Source organism: Anabrus simplex, chromosome 2 (assembly GCF_040414725.1).
Source record: "Anabrus simplex isolate iqAnaSimp1 chromosome 2, ASM4041472v1, whole genome shotgun sequence".
NCBI lineage: Eukaryota > Metazoa > Arthropoda > Insecta > Orthoptera > Tettigoniidae > Anabrus > Anabrus simplex.
Window position 1 is genome coordinate 682130501 of NC_090266.1, and position 26548 is coordinate 682157048.

General features: G+C 38.5%; 1 protein-coding gene across 1 annotated transcript in view; it reads right to left on the bottom strand.

Annotated features, from left to right (window-relative positions):
• Positions 1-19377: 19377 nt before the first annotated feature.
• The window catches only part of su(r) (dihydropyrimidine dehydrogenase su(r)), a 280719-nt gene continuing 273548 nt past the window's right edge, over positions 19378-26548 (bottom strand). Inside the window, exon 19 of the mRNA XM_067141269.2 lies at positions 19378-19552. Within this exon, the coding sequence (XP_066997370.2) occupies positions 19495-19552 (58 nt within the window). The 3' untranslated portion in view covers positions 19378-19494. The remainder of the gene's footprint in view (positions 19553-26548) is intronic.

Here is a 26548-nt window from a genome sequence, read left to right on the forward strand (position 1 = left end):
ACCATTGTCATCAGTCCGGCTATTCTTGTCAGTGGCGAATATAGAATATATTTTTTGGGGGGGCCAAGATTAATGTAAGGTTAGTTTAAGTAATTTTAAGAGGTCAGACGATTTCAAACACTTTAGAAAGGAAAAAGGAAACATTGATTTGGGCTGATACACACACACACATACATACATACATACATACATACATACATACATACATACATACATACATACATACATACATACATACATACATACATACATACATACATACATACATACATACATACATACATACATACATACATACATACAGTACACCAATGGTTACAAAACGAAGTCCAGGTTTCTTGGTACACTTGCAAACTTATCAAGAACTTCTTCATCACTAACTATAATGCCTCTGTGGATAGAGAGTAAAGCAAGCCCGTTAAGCCTACTTTCAGATGTGTTGTTCCTTAAGTAAGTCTTCAGTCTCCTTAGGCTAGAGAAAGTTCTTTCTACGGTTGCGACAGAAACAGGAAGAAGTGCGAGTAATTTGAGAAGGGTATAAATGTTGGGGAAGAAAGTCTTGTCACATTTTTCTAGAGAACTTACAGCCATTTTGGGAAGATTTGAAGGATTTTCCTGACTCCACTTTTCTTTCCACAACATAAACTCACTTTGCACAATCTCTTTATGTGACAGATCTCCTTCGTAGAAACTAAAGGCAGCCTCCAGTGAACCGAAATCTGTTACGATACACAATTGTGGAAGGATGTTTTGTAAGGATGCAACTATTTCCTTGTGAGATTCAAAGCGTTCTTTAGTTAGTTACAAAAATCGTCCAGGTATGGCACATAAACTGCTAACTGTTGGCTCGGTATCTCAACAACGATCGAAAATTTCCATCATTTTGGTCCGGTTCTTCAAGGCTTATACATTTTTTGGGGGGGGGGCCCAGGCCCCCTGGGCCCCCCCTTATATACGCCCCTGATTCTTGTCTATGAGTTTCGTAACGAGTTGTTTTTCCGATATAGGGTTGTAACCCCATGATCAACCTCAACCTGGAGGACCAGGGTATCCCTCTTAGTCTGGCCTATGACCTTTGACCTGTCCGGTTTCGGTGGCCCTACCAGGAGCTTATGCTCCCGCCGGCATAGCTCTCAGGATCACATAAGCATGCAAGCTCCCACATCGCGACAAGATGAAGATACCAGCGTGAGAGGTGTTGCCTGAATATGAAGAGAAAATTGTTGGAACAAATACAAACATCCAGTCCCCAAGCCAGAAGAATTTTTTTTTTTTTGCTAGTTGCTTTACGTCGCACCGACACAGATAGGTCTTATGGCGACGATGGGACAGGAAATGGCTAGGAGTGGGAAAGAATCGGCCGTGGCCTTAACTAAGGTACAACCCCAGCATTTGCATGGTGTGAAAATGGGAAACCACGGAAAACCATTTTCAGGGCTGCCGATAGTGGGGTTCGAACCTACTATCTCCCGAATACTGGATACTGGTCGCAATTAAGCGACTGCAGCTATCGAGCTCGGTGCCAGAAGAATCAATTTGACGCGATGAAAATCTCCGACCTAGTCGGGAATGAAATCCAGGACGTTCTAATACGAAGGCATCAACGGTGACCTTTCAGCCAAGTTTTCGGACAAAACGAAACCATTATTGAGTTTCTTTAAATAATAATAATAATAATAATAATAATAATAATAATAATAATAATAATAATAATAATAATAATAATAATAATAATAATTTTAGTGAAGAATGGAAGAGTATGTAAAGGTACTTTAAGGCAGAGACAGGTTCCATGAAGGATATTCCAGGAATCATTAATGAACAAGGGGAATGTGTATGCGAAGTCTTCAAAAGGCAGAAGTATTCAGTCAGCAGTATGCAACGATTGTTGGTTACAAGGATATTGTCCAGATAGAGGAGGTGACTAATACTAAAGAAGTATTATATTTTACCTATGACAACAATGACATTTAGAGTAAGATACAAAATTTAAAAACTAGAAAAGTAGCTGGACTTGATAAGGAATCGGGGGATATACTAAAGACAATGGGTTGGGATCACTGATCTCTATACCTGGATGGCTGGTAGCTTGGGTAGCAGTAAGCCGAATAGAAGATGACTGGCGCAGTAAGATGGCAGTGAGCGCACGGTGCAGTAGACCACGAGGAGCGCGCTTGCTTTGTTTATGCTTAGTTCAGTGACGCCAGGCCTCTTGATTGTAGTTCCACGAGTGTTCTGTGCTTTGTTATTGCAAAGTAAATAGTAGTGTATTTTACGAATTTAGGTTCGTTGCCTTGTAGTATACTTGTGGATTACAAGATTCAATGAGTCCGCCTCTGTGGTGTAGTGGTTAGCGTGATTAGCTGCCACCCCCGGAGGCCCGGGTTCGATTCCCGGCTCTGCCACGAAATTTCAAAAGTGGTATGAGGGCTGGAACGGGGTCCACTCAGCCTCGGGAGGTCAACTGAGTAGAGGTGGGTTCGATTCCCCCCTCAGCCATCCTGGAAGTGGTTTTCCGTGGTTTCCCACTTCTCCAAGCGAATGCCGGGATGGTACCTAACATAAGGCCACGGCCGCTTCCTTCCCTCTTCCTTGCCTATCCCTTCCAAACTTCCCATCCCTTCACAAGGCCCCTGTTCAGCATAGCAGGTGAGGCCGCCTGGGCGAGGTACTGGTCATTCTCCCCAGTTGTATCCCCGATCAAGAGTCTGAAGCTCCAGGACACTGCCCTTGAGGCGGTAGAGGTGGGATCCCTCGCTGTGTCCGAGGGAAAAAGCCGACAGATGATGATGATGTGTTTATCTGAAATACGAATGAAGAAACATTCTACGGGGTATTAACATACCGCAGTGTTCAGCTTATGGATGTACAAACAGAACCGATCAGTAGAAGGAGAAATCATTTCATCGGGGAGTTTTATACTGTACATAAGAATCTTCCTAGGGTAGTGTTTTGAGTTTTAGGTTTATTGTATCTTATTTCGCATATTCCGGGAGCAAAATGGCAATTAATTTTTGTAGGTTTCCTTTCTCCAGGCCCGAACATCTAAGATCATCGATTAGGAGTATCAGGCGGGAGAATTGGGAGCCTTCTAAAGCAGCTGTTCTCTGCTCGGATCACTTAGAGGAAGACTGTTTTGATAGAAATGGACAAACTGTACACCTTAGAAGTGATGTACAGCCAACTGTTTTCAATTTTACTGAACATTAACTGCAAGTAAAAATTTACTTATATTTTTTTTATTTCTCGTAATTAAACTGACGGTTTCGATGAAATAATTGACGTGACCTTATAACAATCTTAGAAAATGAAGTCTGGGGGAATTCTAGACCTTATTTACATCAGTAATAATTATGGGTGGGAGAAGGGAAAGTGTGGTGGGTGTTTGGGGCTATCCCATTGTACAATTCGTGGTATTTGGGACTCTTAACTGGCGTTACTTATATCTGATGATGACTATCAATATCGCTTTGCTAGCTGAATTTAATTAAAGAGGTCTATAATAGTAAATTAAGCTGCGGGTAATGTGATATATTGACAGGTTTTGAAAATTTGCTGGTTTTATAAATGTGTACATTTGCTTCAATGATATTTTAATTTGATAATATGCGCGTTATTTCATGGAAACAGGAAACAGAAATTCATTATCAAGCACCGATTACGAATGTCGAATCTAGGCCTGTATAGTGAGCTACGTTTATAGGTACATCATTTTAAGAATGCATAATTTCATGGCATACATGTATACAATTTACAGCAATGTTTCCAGAAACTGGTTTTCACTTGTATTGTGTTACCGATCGCTAATTGCATGTATTCAGCACCTAAGTTAATATTTGTCGGCCGTTATTATACACTCATGTTTATTGTTATCCCGGAGATTTAGTGACCTCGGAATGACGTGTCAGTGATCCCAATGTCCTTATGCTTTGAGTGAACATGTCTCTATATTTTTAATTATTCCAATGCGCCATTAATTGCGACTTAAAATTGACTATATTATCATTGCTTCCCCATAAGGAGAGCTCTAGGTTGGGTACGCCAACATGGCGAACCGCGCGCTCAACTTGGCGTACTTTCTCCTGCAGCGGAGACCTGCCATCAGCGATCCATGTATAGAGATCAGTGGTTGGGATATAGTATCATATCGGAAGTACTTATTTGATTATTGTTTGCATGAAGGAACTATACCAAATAAATGGAGAGTAGCTATAGTAGCCCCTGTGTAGAAAGGAAAGGGCAATAGACATAAAGCTGAAAATGACAGTCCAGGCAGTTTGACATGAATTGCATGTGAGCTTTGGGAAAGCATTCTTCCTGATTATATAAGACATGTTTGCGAAATTAATAACTGGTTCGATAGAAGGCAGTTTGGGTTTAGGAAATGTTATTCCACTGAATCTCAACTTGTAGGATTCCAGCAAGATATAGCAGATAGGGTAGATCATGGGAGACTACTGGCAAAAATGAGTGCAATTGGACTTGACAAAACAGTGACTGAATGGGTGGCTATGTTTCTAGACAATAGAACTCAGAGAATTAGAGTAGGCGAAGCTTTATCTGACCCTGTAATAATTAAGAGGGGAATTCCTCAAGGCAGTATAATTGGACCTTTATATTTTCTCATATATACCAGGTGGCTCACGAACGCCGTACTATCTACTTATAAATGTCCCAGATGCAGAAATGATGTGTGGGATGTCTACCAACTTATTTTCACAGGGGCAGTATTGCCAGCGGACAGGTTACGTCAGACTATGAAGAAATGAGAACCGCACTTTCACTCGCAGCATGTTACTAAGCGCTACAGGTCTAATGCATCCCTTGTAGTAGTAAACATCTTTTTCCACCGCATTGTTCTAGGCTGCTGTATGGTACAGCCGCACTATATTTGCTGCCTGCATATCGGCAATGGCTAGTGTGTTCAGTAGCGAGGAACACACCGATATTATTTTAATCTGGACACCCTGGTCGGAATGAAGCCGAAGCTCCAAACAGACGGATGCCTTCTACACACGTAATTCGTCGAACAGTATTAGTTTTTGTTTCATACAAGAGACTCGTTTTTTGAGTGGAATGTCTACACGTGCCGGTATATAAATTAATAAGTTATTAAATTTCCTTTTCTGCATCTTTGGCGTGTTTACAAACAGTAGCGACGATTAGGGGGTTGGGCGATTATGGACAGTCCCTCCCCCCACTTTGTGGAGTAAACATTACATTTTTATTTAACTTTAGCCATGTGGAACTAGGAATTATTTTTTTAAAGCAATTTGTACAAGCTTGTTGTATTATCTGCTCATTGTTTCCTGTATTTTCTTTAATTATTAACATAATTATTGGCGTGAATACGCACAAAATGCTGTTCGTCGAGGCTAACCGATGTGTATATCGCTACGGCAAGTAGTGGAGACTTTGCGTGTGCTGTAAGGAAGGGTAGTAGAGGTACATATTTTTTGGCCAAGGTCGTGGACGCTGAGTTATAATTCACCCGTTTACCGCGCGCATTCGTCAGTCTGGCAGTCTCCTTAATGTCTGTTAGTTTCTTCTTGTGTATTCAAATACTAAATGAATTTTAATTTCTTAATCATGCCGTATATTTATTTAACAGTACCGGGCGAGCTGGCCGTGGGGTTAGGGGCGCACAGCTGTGAGCTTGCACCCGGGAGATAGAGGTTTGGAATCCCACTGTCGGCAGCCCGGAAGATGGTTTTCCGTGGCTTCTCACTTTCATACAAGGCTGTACTTCAACTAAGGCCATGACCGCTTCCTTCCCACGCCTAGCCCTTCCCTGTCCTATCGTCACCATTAGTCCTATCTGTGTCGGTGCGACGCAAAGCCAATTGTAAAAAAATATATTTAATTGTAATTGCAATTTCAACGGGAGATAATAACAACTATACTTTCACCGGACTAAATTCTTTCGTTTGTGTTGTGTTATTTATTATGTAAATGCAATTACATTATATATTAAACATTAAATATAAAGAAAAACGTCTTTGTTTGTTTTTGGAAAATCCAATTAATGAGGGTTAAACAGGAGTGACAAAAGCCTCCGTGGCTCAGGCGGCAGCGCGCCGGCCTCTCACCGCTGGATACCGTGGTTCAAATCCCGCACACTCCATATGAGACTTGTGCTGGACACCGTGGAGGCGAGACAGGTTTTTCTCCGGGTTCTCCGGTTTTCCCTGTCATATTTCATTCCAGCAACACTCTCTATTATCATTTTATCTATCAGTCATTTATCATTGTCCCAGGGGAGTGCGACAGGCTTCGACAGCCGGCATATTTCCTATCCTCGCCGCTAGATGGGGCTTCGTTCATTCCATCCCTGACCTGGTCGAATGACTGGAAACAGGCTGTGGATTTTCAAGCAGAAATGACAAATGGGGTGAATTTTTAGAAAGACTATATCTGCAGTATATCTCAGAAACGTTGAATGTTACAGACGTAAAAACTTGTATTCGGAATCTCCTGTAAAAGTAAAGAGAAATAGGTGATTTATTTTCGGAAACTCCACTTAAGGGGAACTGAAAAGGGGGTGAAATTTTAAAATGAGCATGCCTACAGTATATCTCAAAAACTAAACATGTTACAGAAGTGAAAAATCATGTTTTTTCTCTATTAAAAATAAAGAAAAATGTATTTTTCGGAAAAACCACTTGGGTGTGGGTAAAAATGACTGAAAATGGGGTTGAATTACTTTTATTAGGATACTGACATCTCAATAATTGAAGAAGTTACAGACGTGAAATTTGGTTTTTGAAATCTTCTTTTAAAATAAAGAAATATTTTTTTAGGAAATCCATTTAAAGGCCGGGGGGCGAGGGAAATTGAAAAATTAGTTGAATTATTTTTATGAAAATACTATTATATCAAAAACGAAAGATGTTGCAGACGTGAAAATTGGTATTTGGAGTCTGCTTTAGAAGTAAAGAAACAGCTATTCCTTTGTTCGGAAAACCCAATGAAGGGGTGAAAGAATTGAAAAATTAATTGAATTAATTCTATGACGATACTTACATCTAATAAAATATAAAGTTGTTACAGACGTGAAAATTGGTTTCTAAATCTCCTTTAAAAATAAAGAAAAATGCATTTTTGTGGGAAACCATCTTGTGGGGTGGGAGTGAAAAGGAGTTGAATTCCTTTTATGAGGACACATATCTCAAAAACTGAAGATGTTTCAGTGGTGATAATTGGTATTTAGGAGATCCTTTACTAATAAAGAAACAAGAATTTTTCCGGAAAATTCACTTAAGAGGGGAGTGTGAAAGGAAGTGAAAAAGTGAATTCTTTTCGTGGGGATACTTATATCTCAAAACTGAAGGTAACAGACGTGAACATTGGTATCTGGAATCTCCATTAAACATAAAGGAACACGCCTTTTTTGGGTGGGGGTTGGGAGGAGTGAACTTAACGGCGGTGAGGTGAAAAAGTAGTTGAGACCAATTGATTTTACTGTTCATAATGTACTTGATTCTGATCATAAACCGACCATTTTTAATCTTTCCTAGGTTCGTTTTCAAGAACCATCTTTTCCTTTGGAGAAATTAAAGTTAGATTTCAGTAGATTTTCCTGGTATATAATAAAAATTTAAACACATTTGAAATAAACGATAGGAATGATATTGACCGTACAATTGTTCACCTCTATAATAATGTCAATAATACACGGAAGTATATCATAAGTATCGCCAGAAATCCCGCGCAATTGCCTACGCGCCACAATTGTGCTGGTCACATTGTCAGCAATGACAGTGGCAGCAGATGTAATATACCGCCATGTATCGGTCTTGTATCTTACTGCGGGCTCCAGAATAATAATAATAATAATAATAATAATAATAATAATAATAATAATAATAATAATAATAATAATAATAATAATAATGTGCGGATCGCGCTGGAAACGGGTAATGACTACGAATGTAGTCCGGCCGCGGTTTCAGTACCGCCAAGGCACCCAAGGAGACACCACGCCGGATCTCCTCAAGGATTTGATCCATATTGAAAATGCTTATAGGAAAAGATGGCAGAGGTGTAGGGACCCAACTGACCGGGCGGAATACCTGGAGCTAGCCCGGTAAGTACGAAATCGATTGGTGGAAAAAAATTGAAGAATGGGAGAAACTTTGCCGTCGGATCGCGAAATTTTGCGGATTATATATAAAATGTTAAACATGCAATTATAAACTTCAGTATGATACCGTTGCGAAGCACGGGTATCTTGCTAATACCAACATATTCCTCATGGGGAAAGTGTTGCCTTGCTTAATACGACAAAACTATCTGCGTCAACCTCATCATCATATATAACCACAGCTTGAATTGGTCTATTCTAAGAACCATAGTATTTAAAGATCTCTAGCGTCATTTGGACATTTCATTAGCTGGAGTTCGGGGTTGACATCCAGAAAATTCATTACTCTTCCCTTATGGCACAGATCTTCAGAAATTGCTGCAGGCAAGCTCTCCACTCCATTGGCAACTTCACTATTCACATATTACAGCATCGCAGTAAACATTTTCGTGCCTTGCTTGAAGGTTTAGAATTACCATAAAAAATTAGAATATGTTAAACTTGGCATGAAAGTCATACATCAAATTGAAAATGGAAGAAAGTTGATGTGCCTGGTCTGGTGACATATGAATATGTTCTACAAATTTAGGGGGAGGGTGCTATGAAAATGGAATATAATTTAGATTATGTGTATGGGAACGCAGTAGAATACAGAACAAAAGGTACCTACTCGTCTTATTCCTAAATAAAGAAGCTTTATGAGTACTCTACAAGCCACATTTTCGTTGTAAGTTTAATTGCACAAGCTAAAACTCTTTTGTAATAATGTAATAATGTAAATGTAATAATAATAATAATAATAATAATAATAATAATAATATTAATAATAATAATAATAATAATAATAATAATAATAAAAGGTATAATGCACGCAAGTGTAAAGTAAATTTTAAGATCAATCTGCCTTACAAAATATACTTTGCACTGTTACATTTTCTCCTCTTCATGGATATGTTTTTGTACTTAGAAGACGGGAGTGAGTTCATATCCACAATTCTGTGTCCTTCCGTAGAGTGGAGAAAATGAATGAGTGCAAAGTGCGAGTGTCTGTAATAGAGTACAGAGATTCAATGAACTATTGTTCAATAAGAAAAAATGCAATACTGATGGAATGATACAAAAATTTATTTACGCTTTAATGTACAGACGTAAATTTCGGTACACTAGTTATATTATACCCGGTGTAATGAACAGTGATAGCAAAAGTACGAAACATACTATGGGATTGTAAACTGGTTTACATGGTGGCTCATCCCAGCATTGGCTCATTTACTACTCCGCATAGTGGACGTGGCTACGTCGTCATTTAATTCGAGGGCGAATGTTTCACACATGAAGGAGAGAAACTCTTGACAAGGTGCTGACTTCAGATCGGCGATCAAATCACCCCCAAGTATGATAGGTAGTAAATGGTAGTCATTCTCGCGAAGCTTGTGATTTCACAGGAATGTATGGACGATGCTCCTGGCCTAGTTTACATGTATAACTAACCTGCTACTGTAATTGCAGACAGATTTCGAGCCCAAAATATATCCATGTTAACTGCATATGGGACTACAGTCTTTTCTCACATATCATGACATATTTTTCACATTGTTTTCCCCATAACCAGCACATGCACTGAAAGTCTGCTTGATTAACACTCTTCTTCCTGCACACTTTGTGGTGAAAACTGTGCACAGAAAATTGGGTCACCACGCCGCAAATCGTACGATGCCTGCATATTCCTGCGAGATCTTCACTCATAATGGTCATAATTTCCTCATATCCTTGTGTACATTGGAGAAGTAGCTGGAGTCTCAATTCCCAGCCGAAAGGACGCTCTCTCTCGTGAAGTCCTAGGCTAGGCACTAAGGCCTGAATTTTGATAACCAAAGAAATCTGTTTCAAGTATGGTGACAAATCTTCTCCAGCTTTGAAAAATGTCTGCATTTCAAATGCAGCCATATGTTCTCTAGCCCATATGAGGCCACCGAAGCAACTTTTAGGTGAAAGAGTCAGACTGCTGTTTCCAGTGAGAGGATTCTGGCATGCCTTATGCCACTCATTGTTCTTACAGCAGTATTCGCTCTCTGCTGGACATGGGTTGTGAAGACATTCCCGTGTGCCTGTAACGTGACCGTTAGGTACCTGAAGTGTGAGACAGGCAAGAGGGGTCCTACCTTTAAGGGGAATAACTCCACATTTACCTCCTTTTATAAAAGTCACCATCACTGTCACAGCCTTATTCAGAAGTAATTAATTTCCCTCTGCCTAATCAGTCACTCTGTTGCAGGCTTGCTGGAGATCATCTTCGCTGCTAGAGACCAACGCCATGCCATCCGCATACTTGTACAGCTTTACACTTTTTGGTAGTCCTCTGACAACATCTGCTGCAGCCATAGTAAATAGGATTCGGCTCAGTGGGTCTCATTGAAGGACTCTTATCGTCTGCTGTATGGTGTTGGATCTTGTTATGTTGTCACAGATTAATACATATTTCCTAGCCTGGTTAGGCAGTTCTCTTTTTCTATCAGGTTCTCCGACATACCAACACGAATTTGTCTGTTAATAATGTCGAAAAGAAAATGTGTAATTTCTCACCTGGCGATGACTGAGCATCTTCTGTATCTGACATGTGTTATGGATCTGCCCCTTCTGAACGCGTATTGTTCTCACGGAATATGGTCTTCTATTACTTCTGTCAGTCGGAGAATCTATCTTGGTAAGAATTTTGAACAATGTACATTCCAGAACTCCCCTGTAAGAGTTGGGGTCCCTGGTTTCTCCTTTCACTTTACGAATCATTTTCACCATTGCTCTTCCAGGTTTGGGATACAGTCCCTTGACGCAAACATTCATTGAGGAGATTTACTATGCCAGAGTTCAGCTTGGGGGTGACTGCCTTTAGATGTTCATTGTATACTTGATTGGGACCATTAGCCTTGTTGTTCTCTGTTGATTACTGTCATCACTTTCTTCTTCAGGAACAGTTCTAGAGGCCCCGTCTTGTCGGAGATTACATCGCATGTGGCAGAGTGAATTTCACTTGCTTGAAGCTCTGAGGACAGATGATCTCTCCATGTCTCCATCGGTACGTTATGCGGGAACCTGTGCTGCCTGGGGTTCAGTGCCTTGTACGGATTCGATTCTGCCTCTTCTATTAACTTCTTTTCCTCATCTTCTTTCAAAGATTTCTTTGCATCTTTTGTGGTATCCTTCTATTGTCTTCTTTTGCCTTTATAGTTCAGTTAGTTGGGCTCAGAATGATTTAGTTGAACAGAATTTAGTTCGCCTAGTGCTAATTTTTGAGCCAAACAGCATGTTTTGTTAAACCATGGTTTTGTTTTCCGCGTCGATGTACAAGTACTTGAAGACACCTTCTTCACGATTTGTTCTACTTTTGCTTTTGCTCCAACAATGTTTCCTGTTCTTGTTAACTCCTTGAAGGATGTGATGTCCATTTATTTTCCTAGAGCTGGAATAATATTCCTAGATATTTTCTTAAATGTGCTGTCTGTCCGATATTTTGTCTGTTCCAGTTCAAAGACAGCTTTTACCGGCAGGTGTTTCCGTACTGCATCCTCTAGTATATTCTGTCTCACCACTTTGATACCTTGTCTGTTTGTGAATACATTATGTATGGCACTCGTTTCATTATGGTAGATGAATGCCATCCATCTGTCCCATGCTATTCACAATAGTAACCCTTCCTCTTCCAGATATTTGAAGACTGCAATTCATTTGTAATGTGGTCTACCGATGGGGCAGTTCATATCCCCTGCTAGTATCAATGTGTCACTTTGCATTGTCTTCTCCGGAGCTATCAATATTTCCTCTATTATTTCTCGGCTCTTAAGGTATGGTTGAAAATACATACACGAATGCATAACTTTGTCTTGTCTGTAATATACATGACTTGAAAGGTGCTAGGATAGGTTTCAAAATGCATATGATACTTCCTTTAGGTCTTCATCTTGGTACTTGCTGTGCTAAAAATTATTGTATAGCCTTTACTTTCTTCCCACTCTGAGGTTAATAGAATCGCTATCATTATCGCAATCTTGTGTCGGTCAAAAAATCTATATGGAAGCCCTTTTTGACACTGGCCAGTCCTTCCACATTTCACAGTAAAGTCGTTATTGTTTCTTTTTGCTAGTTGCTTTACGTCGCAACGACACAGATAGGCCTATGGCGACGATGATACAGGAAAGGCCTAGGAATGGGAAGGAAGCGGCCGTGGCCTTAAATAAGGTACAGCCCCAGCATTTGCCTGGTGTGAATATGGGAAACCACGTTATTGTTTTTCTGTATGTCTTCGACTTGATGGTGCTGACTGGCTTCACTCGAGGTCTGCCCCTCTGAATAATTGTCTCTGCCTCGGTGCACAAAAAGCCTTACCACAACTTTTCTTGGCCAGAAGTCCGCCCTTTCTATCTGGTCTAGGTACTGATAAGGGAATACAAACTGGAAAGATTTGTTGGAGCGTAGGCTTATCAGGTCACATTTTCTTTTATGTTCTTCTTTGTCAGTTGTTGTCTGTTGTGACAAGCGACCCACGTACATCAATGCTATCCTTTTTCCCGACTTGTAAGATCAAGTCTCTTGAGTCGCTTCTTCCTTCAATAATGCTTTAATTTAATCTTTTATTCCTTCATTTAATTAAATCAACGCTATTCACCTATACTTCTCTTCCTATTTCGTCTCCCGTCTTGTGACCTTCTTCAGTTGCGGGGTATGACGGTACTGTATTGTGCTCTTTTCTGTTCTTCCCTCTGCTTTCTTAGTTGATTGACATCTAATGATCGCGTGGGGTTGTTGCGTACAGATTTATCGAGTTTGACTATTACAGGGTCTCGTAATCTATTGACTTTATCTTAATGACCTATGGAGGCCTTTCTTTGGCTTCTGTTTGAAAGGGTCTTGAGTGCCTCATCTAAATTATATATTTTCCTATTCATTTTAGTTCTAATCTTCTTTAATTTCTTTCAGTTTCGCTGCCTTTGTACGGCTGTTTCTGGGTAAGTTGTGTTATGGTGTTGATGTGTTGTATATTTTGCTTGTTCACCTTTCCTTTTGCTGTTAACGCAACCCTATGGCGTTTGTTGAGCGTAACGTCATTCCTGTTTTACTTGGGGTTCCGTTGCAGTATCAAGATTAATGTTACATTCATCATGCTGTTGACGTACACTATAATGACCTTAAACACTAACTGTATACAGATAGCCAGCAAACAGCAGCTTCTTAAGAAATTAATTCGTGACCAAGATGTTGATATATTATTGTTACAGGAGGTTTCTACAGATAATTTAATTAATATATTTGGGTATGAAAGTATAGTAAATATCAAAGAGAACAGAAGAAGTGCAGCTAAATATGTAAAAGATCCAATTCCCCATACAGATCCCGTATTTCTTCCTAGTTCCCGTGGCATAATTTTCAACATAAAAGGAATTCCAAATTTATGTACCTTCTGGTTCCCAGGCGAGAGCCGAATGAAATGACTTCTAAACCAGTGATATCATACGTCTAATTAAAAATAATAGGGATAGAATGGTTATTGGCTGCGATTTTATGCAGTTATCAACGCCAGAGATCAGAACGGGAGTTTTCAGAACTGTATAGCCTTAGTAACCCTAGTGAAAGGGCTCAAACTGATAGACACTTGCGAATTACAAGCATCAACCGACCCAGGCTATACATATTTTTGCGCTACAGGAGCATCGAGATTAGACCGAATATATGTCAGTCAAAGTCTGCAAGAGTTTGTTGGGAATGCTGATGTGTGCCCCGTCGAACTTTCGGACCATGCAGCATATATATGTAAAATAAAGCAATCAGAGCTGGGAGTAGCTCGGAGAAGGGGTGTACAGAAACACGGTATGAATACTCTCAACAGTGAAGAACTTAAGGAACAGTTTTCCGTGCAGTGGCAACTATGGAGGAAACATACTTCACGTTATACAACGAGACTTGAGTATTGGTTATTTTATGCAAAGCCCAATTTAATCAAATCCATGCTCACTATACTCGACGGATAAATAGAAAAATCTGAATTCTTTTACACGTGTTTACGTCAGCTGTATAGGGAAGATCCCAGGAACCCATCAACATATCTCCATATCAAGAAAACAAGAGCACTTCTCCTCAGATTATACAGAGAAATGAATAAAGACTTAAAATACGAGCAAGAGATCATCGAAATATTACTGATGAAAAGTCATCCTTGTACGTTCTCATTCGCGAGAATAAACGAGGCAAACAAAATTATATTTCGAAACTGACATCGTAAATATCATTAAGAACACAAATGAGCATTATTTTACACAATTGTATGAACAAACAAATTATGCTCTTATTGACAGCAACAGTGCCTTTTTTATTCTGTTAGAGGAAGACTGACACATGTACAACACGACTATCTTATCGAAGAATTGAGGGAGGAAGACATTTATGAAGCTTTACAGCGAAGTCTGCCTAAGAAATCCCCTGGAGTAGATGGCCTTGGACGAGAATTCTACCCGACATTTTGGCCAGTTATTAAGAAAGACCTTACGATAGCCTTAAATGATGTGTTATATTCAAGACCAAGTCGCTTAAAAGAGGGATTGATTTTACTGGTACCAAAAAAGCCCAATCCCAAATGTATACAAGATCACAGACCAATTACTCTACTGAACTTCGATTAAAAGTTACTCACCCGATGTCTTAAACAGCGAATGACCTTCCGTATGTCCGATGCTTTAGGTGCACACCAATCGTATGGAGCTCCCAGTAGATGCATTATACAGCCAGTATATGCAATAAGAGACATTATCAGTGATTGTAGGGTAAGAAGGCAGTGTAAACAACTGATATCTTTACATTTCGATCACGCGTTTTGCAGAGTAAATCATACCTATTTAACTGCTGTTCTACGTGCAATGGAACTAGATAACTGATTTATTAATATCCTACAGCATGTTCTTCAGGGAAGATCTACGAAAGTCCAAATTAATGGTTTTTCCACTAAGACAATTAGCATAAAAACAGGAGTACAACAAGGATGTCCGTTATCGATGTTATTATTTGTGCTATCTCTTGAACCACTATTGAGTAATTTAGCATGTTTAGGTGACAAAGATACGATAGAAATCCTTGCCTTTCTGGTGGTGTCACCATCATTGCGGACCGCAGAACAAACACACGATAACTTCAAATAAATAGTGACTTTTTAAATTAGAAGCAAGCCATGTACATAATGAACCATTGTTAAACTGGGCAATGGTGCAGAAAGAGGTCTTAGGACTTAGTTGTTTTAATAGTATTCACAAAATGATCCAGCATAACTGGGGCAAGACAGTGAATGTGAAAAGCGGACTGTTACAGTGAGAAAAATACAGGAATCTATCATTAATGCAGATAATTCAGGAAATAAATACATATATAATCAGTAACCGGGGATACATGGGTCAAATCCTACCTCTGTCCCGGGTATCGGGTGTTAAAATAATGTCTGCTATAGGATTGTACATATGGCAAGGTTCAGTCCTAAGGGTGAATCGTGATACTTTAACTCTGTCAAGACCTACTGGTGGATTAGGACTCAAGGATATCCAGAATCATATGACAGCCATATTCTTCAATCGACACATAAAATTCCTTATTGGTGAAGGTCATCCGTATTCTCAAAATTTTCTACAACAGTGGTGCAGCTAACAGCATATGCCTACCCCTCCTCCTTTCTATGATGTGAATACATTCGCCCCTTGAAATATTTGAAATATGAAATGAGCTATCTACCACAAACTTTTATGAACAATAACGTGACCTCGAAAACCACCTATATGTTTCGGTAGCGTAGCCTATATGTAGCTCCCAGGATTTAGCACTGTATTATGGTATGCAACTGGAATTGTATCTGGAGAAATATTACGCATAGGGTTCTTCCTCCTGAACTTAAAGCAAAGTGGTATACCATTGTTCATGACATTTTGCCGACAAATAGTAAACTGTATAATATTCGTATGGCAGAAAGTGCACTATGTACCGTGTGTCGCAGAGGAGAAGACACTCTTCTCCACTGTCTGCATGATTGTACCCGTGTTACGCAAGTTTGGCGATATGTGACGTACATCATCAAACGGGCTGTTCGATCCCGACATTTTCAAGTACCGCCGGAATGGATTGTTCGCCCTACTTTTGGGACAACTTCAGCTCATTTTACAATGTGCTAGAGCTAGTGATTGCAGTGTACGTGCATACAGTGTTAAAATCCCATGGAACATGGAACACTAGTCACCATAGTTTGTGTCCAGATATCCAAGATGGCATTGGTCAATTTTTTGTCATCACCAAAAGCTAAATATGTTGGGGAATATAGTCCGTTATTGTACTCAGTAATGGAAGACTTCTATACTGAAAACAATATGAATAGTTAAGAAACATATTTGTTATTTTAATCTGCCTTTGTAATTTCTGAAATTGATGTTAACGTTCCGGCTCGGTAATGCCAAAAAAGAGTGTGTTGCTATTTTTATTTATTTTATTTTTGTTATTTTTATTTATTTTATTTTCATTATTTTCATCATAACTGTTAAATAATAATGCTTCCTAACAAAATTTCAACAGTCTCACGTTATCAAGGCAAAAAGAGAACTTTTAATTATTCAGTATGTATATTTTTACCAAGACATTGTATGCTAATTGTGTAATATCATCTATATTATTATTGGTGTTGTATTCTATATGTGTGCCAACGGTACCAACAGTGCCGAAGGTTTAGGCACAAGATCTATTCATTGTTTTTACCCAAGAACAGGTCGTTACTGGTAATAAATTATTGTCATAGCAATGCAAGAACCAAGAAGAACCAAGAAGATAGAGGGAGTGGAAAGGACTTATTATAGAACAGGATACATGTACTATGTATAACTACCAACTGTAAAACTTGCAAACATGTATTTTTATCAATAAAATGTTGTATAAACAACTATTTATTCCTCTCGTAGCATTTTTCAATTACCTGCCACATGCTGAAAATCGGATCTTAACAGCCCCTCTGTGGTCTAAAACCACAGTGTTTTTCATCCAAGTTACTCTCAACCACTGATTGCACCTTCCCTTTCTAATCGTCTTTGAACACCTTGCCTGGTATATTGATCAATGAAATACCTCGATAGTTGTTTTAATCCTTTCTTGCTTATAGATAGGTACAGTTAATGCTTTCGTCCAAGCAGAAGGTATCTTAATAGCATTCCATGATAATCTTTTTACTGCATGAAGCCATTTTATCCCTGTCTTCCCAGTATATTTTACCATTTCAGGTTTCATTTCATCTAATTCTGCTGTGAAAATGTAGTTTATTTCCCATCCTTTCCACTTCCTGAAGCGTATTTTTACAAACACAATGGATAATTGCATTAATGTGAGTTTAGAAGCAGTTATTTTCACCACAAAATGAGCGTAACGAATTGTCATTTGAAAATTAACTTAAATTTTATCCAAGTGACAAGTTTTCAGAGCTACTGTCGTCTAGCTCAGGGAGATATATTGTAATAAGATGCTTAAAGGACAATTTGACTTGTAATGTGATATTTTATTGAAGAAAAAGCTATATTTGAAAATTATACTTGCAATATACAACCGATGTATTTAACTTCAAATAATATTGTCCTTCGGCTAGGTGGTCAACGTAGCAGCTTCCGTTCAGACAGCTTCGCGTAGGGATTATTCTTAGCTGTGTATGGTTAATTCTTCTGGCTCGGGGACTGGATATTAGTGTTCGTGTTAATACTCGTTCCTTCATTTATGCACAACAGACCATGCTATCAAGCAACACAAACTCACAACATTGACTAGGTTCCTACACACAAGGTTGGCACCAAGAAAAGTATTTGTCAATAAGACTCCAAGTAACTGGGAAAGAAAAGGAAAGAGAGAGGTAGGCCTACATAATACACAGAAACAAGAAGAAGGAGAACACAATTTACAGAACTTCTATGAGGCAATGAATACTGCTCGATTCTGTGTATAGTTGCCAGCATGTAATATACTTTATCTAGGGGACTGATATATCGCTGCTCGGTCCGCGGCAATTTGCCCCACTGACAACTAAAATAGACTGATCTCTCGTTTTCCTCTTCTCATGTTAGTCGTAGAAATAACGAAACATCCAAATAACCTGAATTTAAAGGAAAGTTATACAATTAGCTTGTATCGAATATCTATAATTCATAAATTACAGTACATAGAAACCCTCCAATTACTGAACATAGTATGGTAAATAATCATCTGAACGCCGTTCAATACCCACATTCCATACGTTCCACCGACGTTCTCTTGGCTCGTGTGGGCCTGAGGATGAAATATGTATATAACGAGACGCAGAGAAATCAACAAGGTCGTCAAGATTACATTGGATCGAGACAACATATTCGCAACATCAGTAACCAGTACACAGTGTACACAGAACAACGACACAAACCAACCCGGATAAGGAACGTACTGTGTGCTCTAATGGATGCAAGAATATAAAAATTTCATGTCAAGGATCAGGCACTTAGAACATTAACACCTATATTAATACGAGGGTGAGTCAATAAATAAGTCGCAACATGTGTGTGCTTTATACCACTTGAAATTACGCGCGCAAGATTTTCCAGCAGATGGAAGCATATGTATGCTTGTCGTACGACATCTCTCAGGCACTCAGTCAGTCAGAGGCTGTTAGTGCACGATGGCAAATGTGTAACATGACTGTACACGAGAAGAACAGCGTGCAGTTGTGCGCTTTTTGTGGGCCAAAAGACTGTCCATAGAAGAAGTGCATCGCCAAATGCATCCCGGCTATGGTGAAAACTGTTTCTCACGGAAAGCTGTGTTCAATTGGATCCAGAAGTTTAACCATGGACGATCGTCTATGAAATGGAAACATACTGCCTCCCAACAAGAAAGAAATTCAAGACAATTCCATCGGCCCGCAAGGTTTTGCTCACCGTGTTTTGGGACACGCGGAAAGTCATACACGTTGGCTGCGACAGCAACCAAAGGACTTCTTTGCTGCTGGCTTTCAAGGACTTGTAGAGAGATGGGATAAGTGCCTGAATGTACAGGGTTTATATGTGGAAAGGTGAAATAAATGTCAGAAAGTTACTTTGATTATGTTTGCCTCAATTCAGTTTTGCGACTTATTTATTGACTCGCCCTCGTACTTCCATTCATCTGTATCCAATTAGTGCCTACCACTTTTTTGCAGAATAAAACAAAGGCAGCCATATAAATGATTGACCTAAACTGCGAAAGAAATTTGAGTTAAGGTGATAATAAAACAACAGTTTCTATTTTATCATTCTTTTTTGTTTTGTAATGTATCATATGTAATACTGAAAGAAAAATGTGACCGCTGAATATGCAACAGATATCCACGTCATTTCTTATGGAGTTCATGAACATCAGCAAGCAATTGGATTCCCTCGCTTGATGATATGTGGAGTGATCTTGTCCACCATGCTGGAAAAGGAAATAACATATTTTAGTTACCGGTAATATATTTAATAGTTCAGGCAAGTCTAGTCTATTCAACGTTATCTTTAAGGAGACATATCCTAAAGTATAATACATTCTCAACGTTGATTATTCATGGCATGATATTATAATCAGGAGGAAAGCAATAAAAAACCGAGTACGGTAATCAAGAATCTCGTGTGCATTCCAATATACTGTGTGAAGTCTAGTCCAAATACCCGTGGCAGTATGCTGTCTGTACTCGTGTATTTGCATGTAACTAATTACGGTGAAGTCCTCTTTGATTTTAAGGGAATAACTCACTAGAACACTTCTCCTTTGTACACTATAATTAGAGGAAAGTACTGAAATACAGTGCTGAAGATTATTGACGTTTTTTCATGGATACATGACGAAGGAATGATTACTACTTAGCGATGGAAGATATCTTTCGGTTACGAAATATTAAATTAAATTCAACGTAAGTTATGTGGCACAAGCCCCTAACAGTTGAAATATTTCCATGGGTGAGAATTTTTCTATTTCCAGTAATGAAATCCATGTTACGAGGTCATCAATTCAACAGCCCGCAAGAAGTGAATATATAAAAGGAAGATATTTCGGGCGTATATAAAAATGGACTTGAATGTGCGTATGAGCAATGAAATAACCATTGTGAACAGTCAATTCACGGCGGAGGGGATGCTTTGAAAAATTCTACTATCCATGCAAGGGAAACAAATACCGTCCGCAGTCGTTGTTTGGTCATCCCTTGTATCCTACATAAAGTACTCACAGGCAATAAGAAAAAGAGAGTATGGAGGATGGGTGTAAAACAAAATAGTTTTAAACCGCGAAAAAATGTCAGGGTCAGTATCATGGTACGTGTCCATTACTGTATGAGAGGAAAAGTTGGTTATATTAATGTTTTCTTAATACATAGAAGGTGTATGACAGAGTATCAAGGAAACGAATGTTGTGAAAAAATGGTATGAAAAGCATTTTATATGAGGAAGGTGTTGTTGGTATATCTGGCTTAGACTAAAGACATTTCAGGTAAGAGTAACATCTAATTAGGCATTCTTCTCGTAAGTCGTTAAATATATTACATTTGGCTTTGTTTTGTATAATGTTTAAGACATACTAATACTCCTATAAATAATATACTTTGCTCGGTGCTGATTTCTCAGACGAGAGTTATTTAATAAAACAATTATCACGAAATCTCAGGTCTCCATTACTTGCAATTGAGGAGAATTTTCAGTATGGTCTTGCTGAATGTTATATCAAATGAAGAGTTGTTTAAAAGGGTTGTAGGGAGGTACATTCAGGGAAATAAGGTTGGACTAGGGAACGGTGAATAGGGCACAGAGATCTGGAAGTCAAGAACGGATGACATAAAAATGTTAGTGTTGAACTGTAGAAGTATTGTCAAGAAAGGAATATAATGTAGTAACAACAGTTATATACTTACCAGATATTGTAATAGGAGTTGAATCATGGCTGAGAAGAGGTAACTTATAATGGATGCAGAAATTTTCTCACGGAACTCGACTGTTTATCATAGAGACAGAATAAAAGTAGTAGGAAGGGGAGTATTCATTCTGGTGAAAGAAGAATTTTTAAGCTGCACGAAGTTAAAGGTGACAAACGTGAAATTCTAGGTGTAAGCCTCATCTCTACAGATAATAGGAAACTTGATGTTTTTGGAGTGTACAGAACTGGAAAGTGTGGGACAGACGTTGATTCGGAATTATTTAATAAGATAATCAGCTATGTGGGAAACAATACGGAAAGGAACGAGGCTGTAGCGAGGGATCTCATTTTATCAAGTGCCAGTAGGGAAGGTAATGCGAACAACTGGAAGCATGACAAACAAATGCCAAATAAGTTAATCTGGGAAGGACAGCTGAATCAGAAAGTGATGGAACCAACTAGAGGGAAGGATATTCTGGACGTGGTGCTGGTAAAACCAGATGGGCTCTATAGAGAAACTGAAGTAATAGATGGTAATACGGATTACGAAGCTATTTTTGTCGTAGTTAAAAATAAATGCGGTAGAAAGTAAGGCCGTAAAAGTAGGCCTATTAGGAAAGACCATACGGCTGATACGACAGGCATGAGGGAGTTTAAAAAGTAATTGTGATCGGTGTAAGAGAGTAAATAAAAATGTAAACAGAGTGTGGGATGGGTTTAAACCAGTTGTTGAGGAGTGTGAAAAAAGGTATGTAACTTTAAATGTGGTAAGGGATGGTAAATACCCACCATATAATAACAGTGAAATAAAGAGACTAAGAAGGTGCAGTTTGGAAATAAATAGAATTAGAAATAGCGTGGAGGTACGGAGAATTGAAGGAACTTACTAGAAAATTAAATATAACGACGAATTCAGCTAAGGATAACATAATTGCAAGATAAAATTGACATTCATACAAATTTTAATGAAAAATGGAAGGTTTTATAGGTACTTTAAGGCGGAAACAGGTTCCAAGAAGGACATCCCAGCAATCATTAATGAGAAAGGGAGATTATATGTGAGGATCTAGAGAAGGCAGAAGTATTCAGGCAGTAGTATGTAAAGATTGTTGATTACAAGGATAATGTCCAGATATAGGAGGTAACAAATACTAGCGAAATATTGAAATTTAGTTACGATAACAAACATATTTACAATATGATACACAAGTTGAAAACTAGAAAAGCGGCTGGAATTGCTAAGATTTCTGGGGATATAGTAAATACAATGGGCTGGCATATAGTAGCATATCTGAAGTAATTGTTTAATTACTATTTGTGTGAAAGAGCTATACCAAACGAATGGAGAATTGCTATATTAGCCCCTTTCTATAAAGGTAAAATAGATAAACATAAAGCTGACAATTACAGGCCTGTCAGTTTAACATGTGTTGCATGTAAGCTTTAGGAAAGCATTATTTCTGATTATATTAGACAGGTTTGCAAAATTGAAAACTGGTTCGATAGAAGGCAGTTCGGTTTTAGGAAATGTTATTCCACTGAAGTTCAACTTGTAGGATTCCAGCACGATATAGCAAATATCTTAGACTCAGGAGTAAAATGTTCTGTATCGCGATTGACTTATCTAAGGCAATTGATAGGGTAGATCACAGGCCAAAGTGAGTGCAATTGGACTAAACAAAGGAGTAATTGAATCGGTGGCTATATTTCTAGAAATTAGAACTCAGAGAATTAATGTAGGTGAAGCATTATCTGATTCTGTTATTATTAAGATGGGAATTCCTTATTTCTTATATATTTATAAATGATATGAGTAAAGAACTGGAATCAGCGATAAGGATTCTTGCGGATGATGTTATACTGTATAGAGTAATGAATAAGTTATAGGATCGTGAGTATATGCAAAAATACCTCGACAATGTTCTGAGATGGACAGCAGGCCATGGTATGAGGATAAGCGGGGTTAAAAGCTCCTCAGTTTTAATTACTGCGTTAATGGGGTGAATGTTCCTTAAGGGGATCACTATAAGTACCTCGGTGTTAATATAAGCAAAGATCTTCATAGGGGTAATCACATAAACGGGTTTGTAAACGGCGTATACAGATCTCTGCACATGGTAATGAGGGTATGTAGGAGTTGTAGTAAGGATGTAAATGTAGTAAGGATGTAAAGGAGTAGATATATAAGTGTCTGGTAAGACCCAAACTAGAGTGTGGTTCCTGTGTATGGGACCCTCACCTGGAATACTTGATTCGAGAACTGGAAAAAATCAAAAGAAAGGTAGCTCGGTTTGTTCTGGGTGATTTCCGACAAAAGAATAGCTTCACGAAAATGTTGCAAAGTTTGCAATTGGGTGACTTGGGAGATAGGAAACGAGCTGCTCGACTAAGTGGTATGTTACGAGCTGTTAGTAGAGAGATTGCGTGGAATGACATTAGTAGACGAATACATTTGAGTGGTGTTTTTAAAAGGAGGGAGGATCACGATATGAAGATAAAGTTGGAATTCAAGAGGACAAATTCGTTTATTGGGTTATAGGAAGAGGAGTTACTGATTGAAATAATTTACCAATGGAGGTGATCAATAAATTTCCAATTTCTATGCCATTTTTAAGGCATTCATATACATTTTAAAAATTCATAGTTTCACCAAAATTTTGAAATTTTTTAGTAATTAACTCTAAGGTAATCTAAGATAGTTATGGCATCCGATTGCTAAATTTACAATTCAAGAGGTGTCCAAATTATTTTTATTTAGGAAGTGGCACTTTTTATATCACCTAGCAACTACAAAAATGCATTTATTTTAATGTTTCCTTCACCGAACTATTATCATTAATGTTTTTCATATCCCACATTAAATGTATTAGTTATCACCATTACACCAAGAATTATAACACATTCTTTCGAAAATACAAAATTTTAAAATGTCATTTCTTCGTACTCAGTTTTAGTACATGACATTCACAAGTTAATGTTCTTTAGTTTGAGACCTCTTCGAGATAGGTAGCCGAATTGCAACTTGACTTATTGTTGTTTGAACCTGAAATAGAAACACAATTCTTTTTTTTGAGTAAAGTTTTGCGTTATGTTTAGATCTCTTTTTTCCTGCCTGAAAGTATTTGAATGCTCCCGATGCGTAGGTGGAACCTTCATCTTGAAGTTTCTTGTCCTCTTCTAGCTTTCCTCTGCCCCTGAGATACCTCCTTGGCTATCATTATTCAGCGGAGCTCTGAGGCTGACTTCTGCGTACACGCTTTTCATCAGCTTGCGACACTCCTGGTGCTGAGTTCGTGCCAGACTCAATTTTCGTTCTTCTTAAAACCTCTATTTCAACCTTGTTTCCATAATTAAAATGTAAAATAGGATCCATTACACTCGGTTTGAGACTGGACAGACCCACATGTGTATCTTTTCTACACCTCTTCCATACTGTAGCACTGAATGACTATTTGGTATACTGAGTCAAACCGTGAAGACAATTTCATAACATTTGTGGATCGCAGAGCCTTTCGTACACAGGCTTCATTCCAAGTCTAGTGGTATTCCTGCTTTATGGTTATGACTGTCAATTTGATTGCTAGCCTTGTCCCATTGGTATGAACTCCTACTCTCTGTCCCTATAGGACACCTGTGATGAGAACGCCTGTCGTTATTGGCAGCCAAATTATACAATGTTGCTCATATAGCATTTGTCATATCTTTTATGGAATTTCAGTTGCAGCGCAAAGAAATTTCAAAATAATTCTGATACGGAATGCGTTCCTGCCTTTTCGAAGAGCAAAACATCTTGTTTTCATAACCACACAATTCACATAGGTACTAAACAAAGAACTACAAACCATCCAATTCTTTGATTTTCGAAGTTCTTGACCTTCATGGAAAAACTTTGAATTCTGGAGGCAATCTGTGTCAATAATTATGTCAAAATTATCACCAGCTAAGTCACGGTGATCTGAAACAGTGTTATCACCTCTAGGTCTGATCTACGATTGTGATGAATAACTTTGTTCAGTACTTAGGAATTTTTCTTTGTTTTCACCGTTTCGGTTTCTACTGACGCCCTTGATAAGCAGTCGACATTTGAAATTTCAGTGCCCTTTTGGTAGATCACCTTGTGATGCTGCATAGTGCTGTAATCTGGCTGAAGTCATCCGTGGTAGTTCCGCATTTTAATGAAAATTTCTGGATAATGGTTGACTGTGTGTTACAAGGATACATTGTCTGCCAAATAGATATTGATAAAAATGATCATCTCCGAACCCAGCTCGCGGTTGAGCTGTGAATAATTCTGTTTAGGGAGCGTTAATTTTCGAGAAGAAAAAGCGATTGGATATTCCTGGGCATCGATCATACGTGACAGGATAGCATCAATGCCGGTAGGACTTGCATCGCATGCCAATTTAGAATTGGATCACGTTAGTAATCTACCACTTGCGATCTCATGTTCTAATTGAATGAAATCAGCTTCGCAGTCACTTTTCCATTGGAAACGAATGTTCTCCTTCAACAAATGGCATAGTGGCACTGTAATGGTTAAATGTTTGGAATGAACCGTTCATAATATGTCACTAGTCCCAAAAATGTATTTTCTTTCCCAAATGTCCTTGGTCTTCTCATTTCAGTAATAGCTTTAATCTTCTGTGGTGACTTGGAAATTTTATTAAATTCAATAATGTGCCCTAAAAATTCGATGCGTTGTTTGAAAATGCCTATTTCCGACGACTGAGATGTAGGTCTTACTTCCACAGTTGTTCGAGTGAGGCAATGGGGTTCGCTTTGCATTCTTCTTTGTCGCTCCGTGTATTATGATGTCATCAAAATACTTCTGTGTATTGAGAACGTCTCGTAGGATGTGATCAACAATTCTGTTGAACTAGGCAGGTGCTGTCTTCGTGCCGAAAATAGGCGGTTCGTTCGAATTTAAATAGATTGAACTTCACGGGATTGTTCGTCTACTGGTACATGTAAATAAGTTTTTAAAATGTCCAAACAGCAGAAGAAGCGCGAATCGTGTAGGCTGTTGAGAATGTCACTAATTTTCCGCATTGGATAATGAGCATCAATAATTCGGTAATTTACCCCAAATTTACAGTATACGCACAGTCGAACTCCTCCATCAGTTTTCGGTAATATCACAAGAGGAGATCCCAATCGCTGGTTTCGATTTTTGTAATGATACCAGCTTTTTCCAATGAGTTCAATTCCTTTTCGACTAGATCGTAATGTAGTATGGTATTTCCATTTCTCTGTCGAAAATTGGTTTCGCCTTTTCTCTCAGTTTAAGAGATACCTTGAAGTGGGGAACACAACCAATCTTCTCTTAAAATATCTTGGAATTTCATAATAATTTCGTCTACTTCTACAGCGCTGTAAATCCCTGGAGCTATTGTTAAGGACGTTTGATCCATTTCTCTCGAGTCTATTTTCAGTCGCCGTATCGAACTTCTTCCCAACAAAACTGCGTAATCTTCTGGTACAATGTAAATGTCGTTTTGAATTGTATGTCTTTTATATTCCACATTA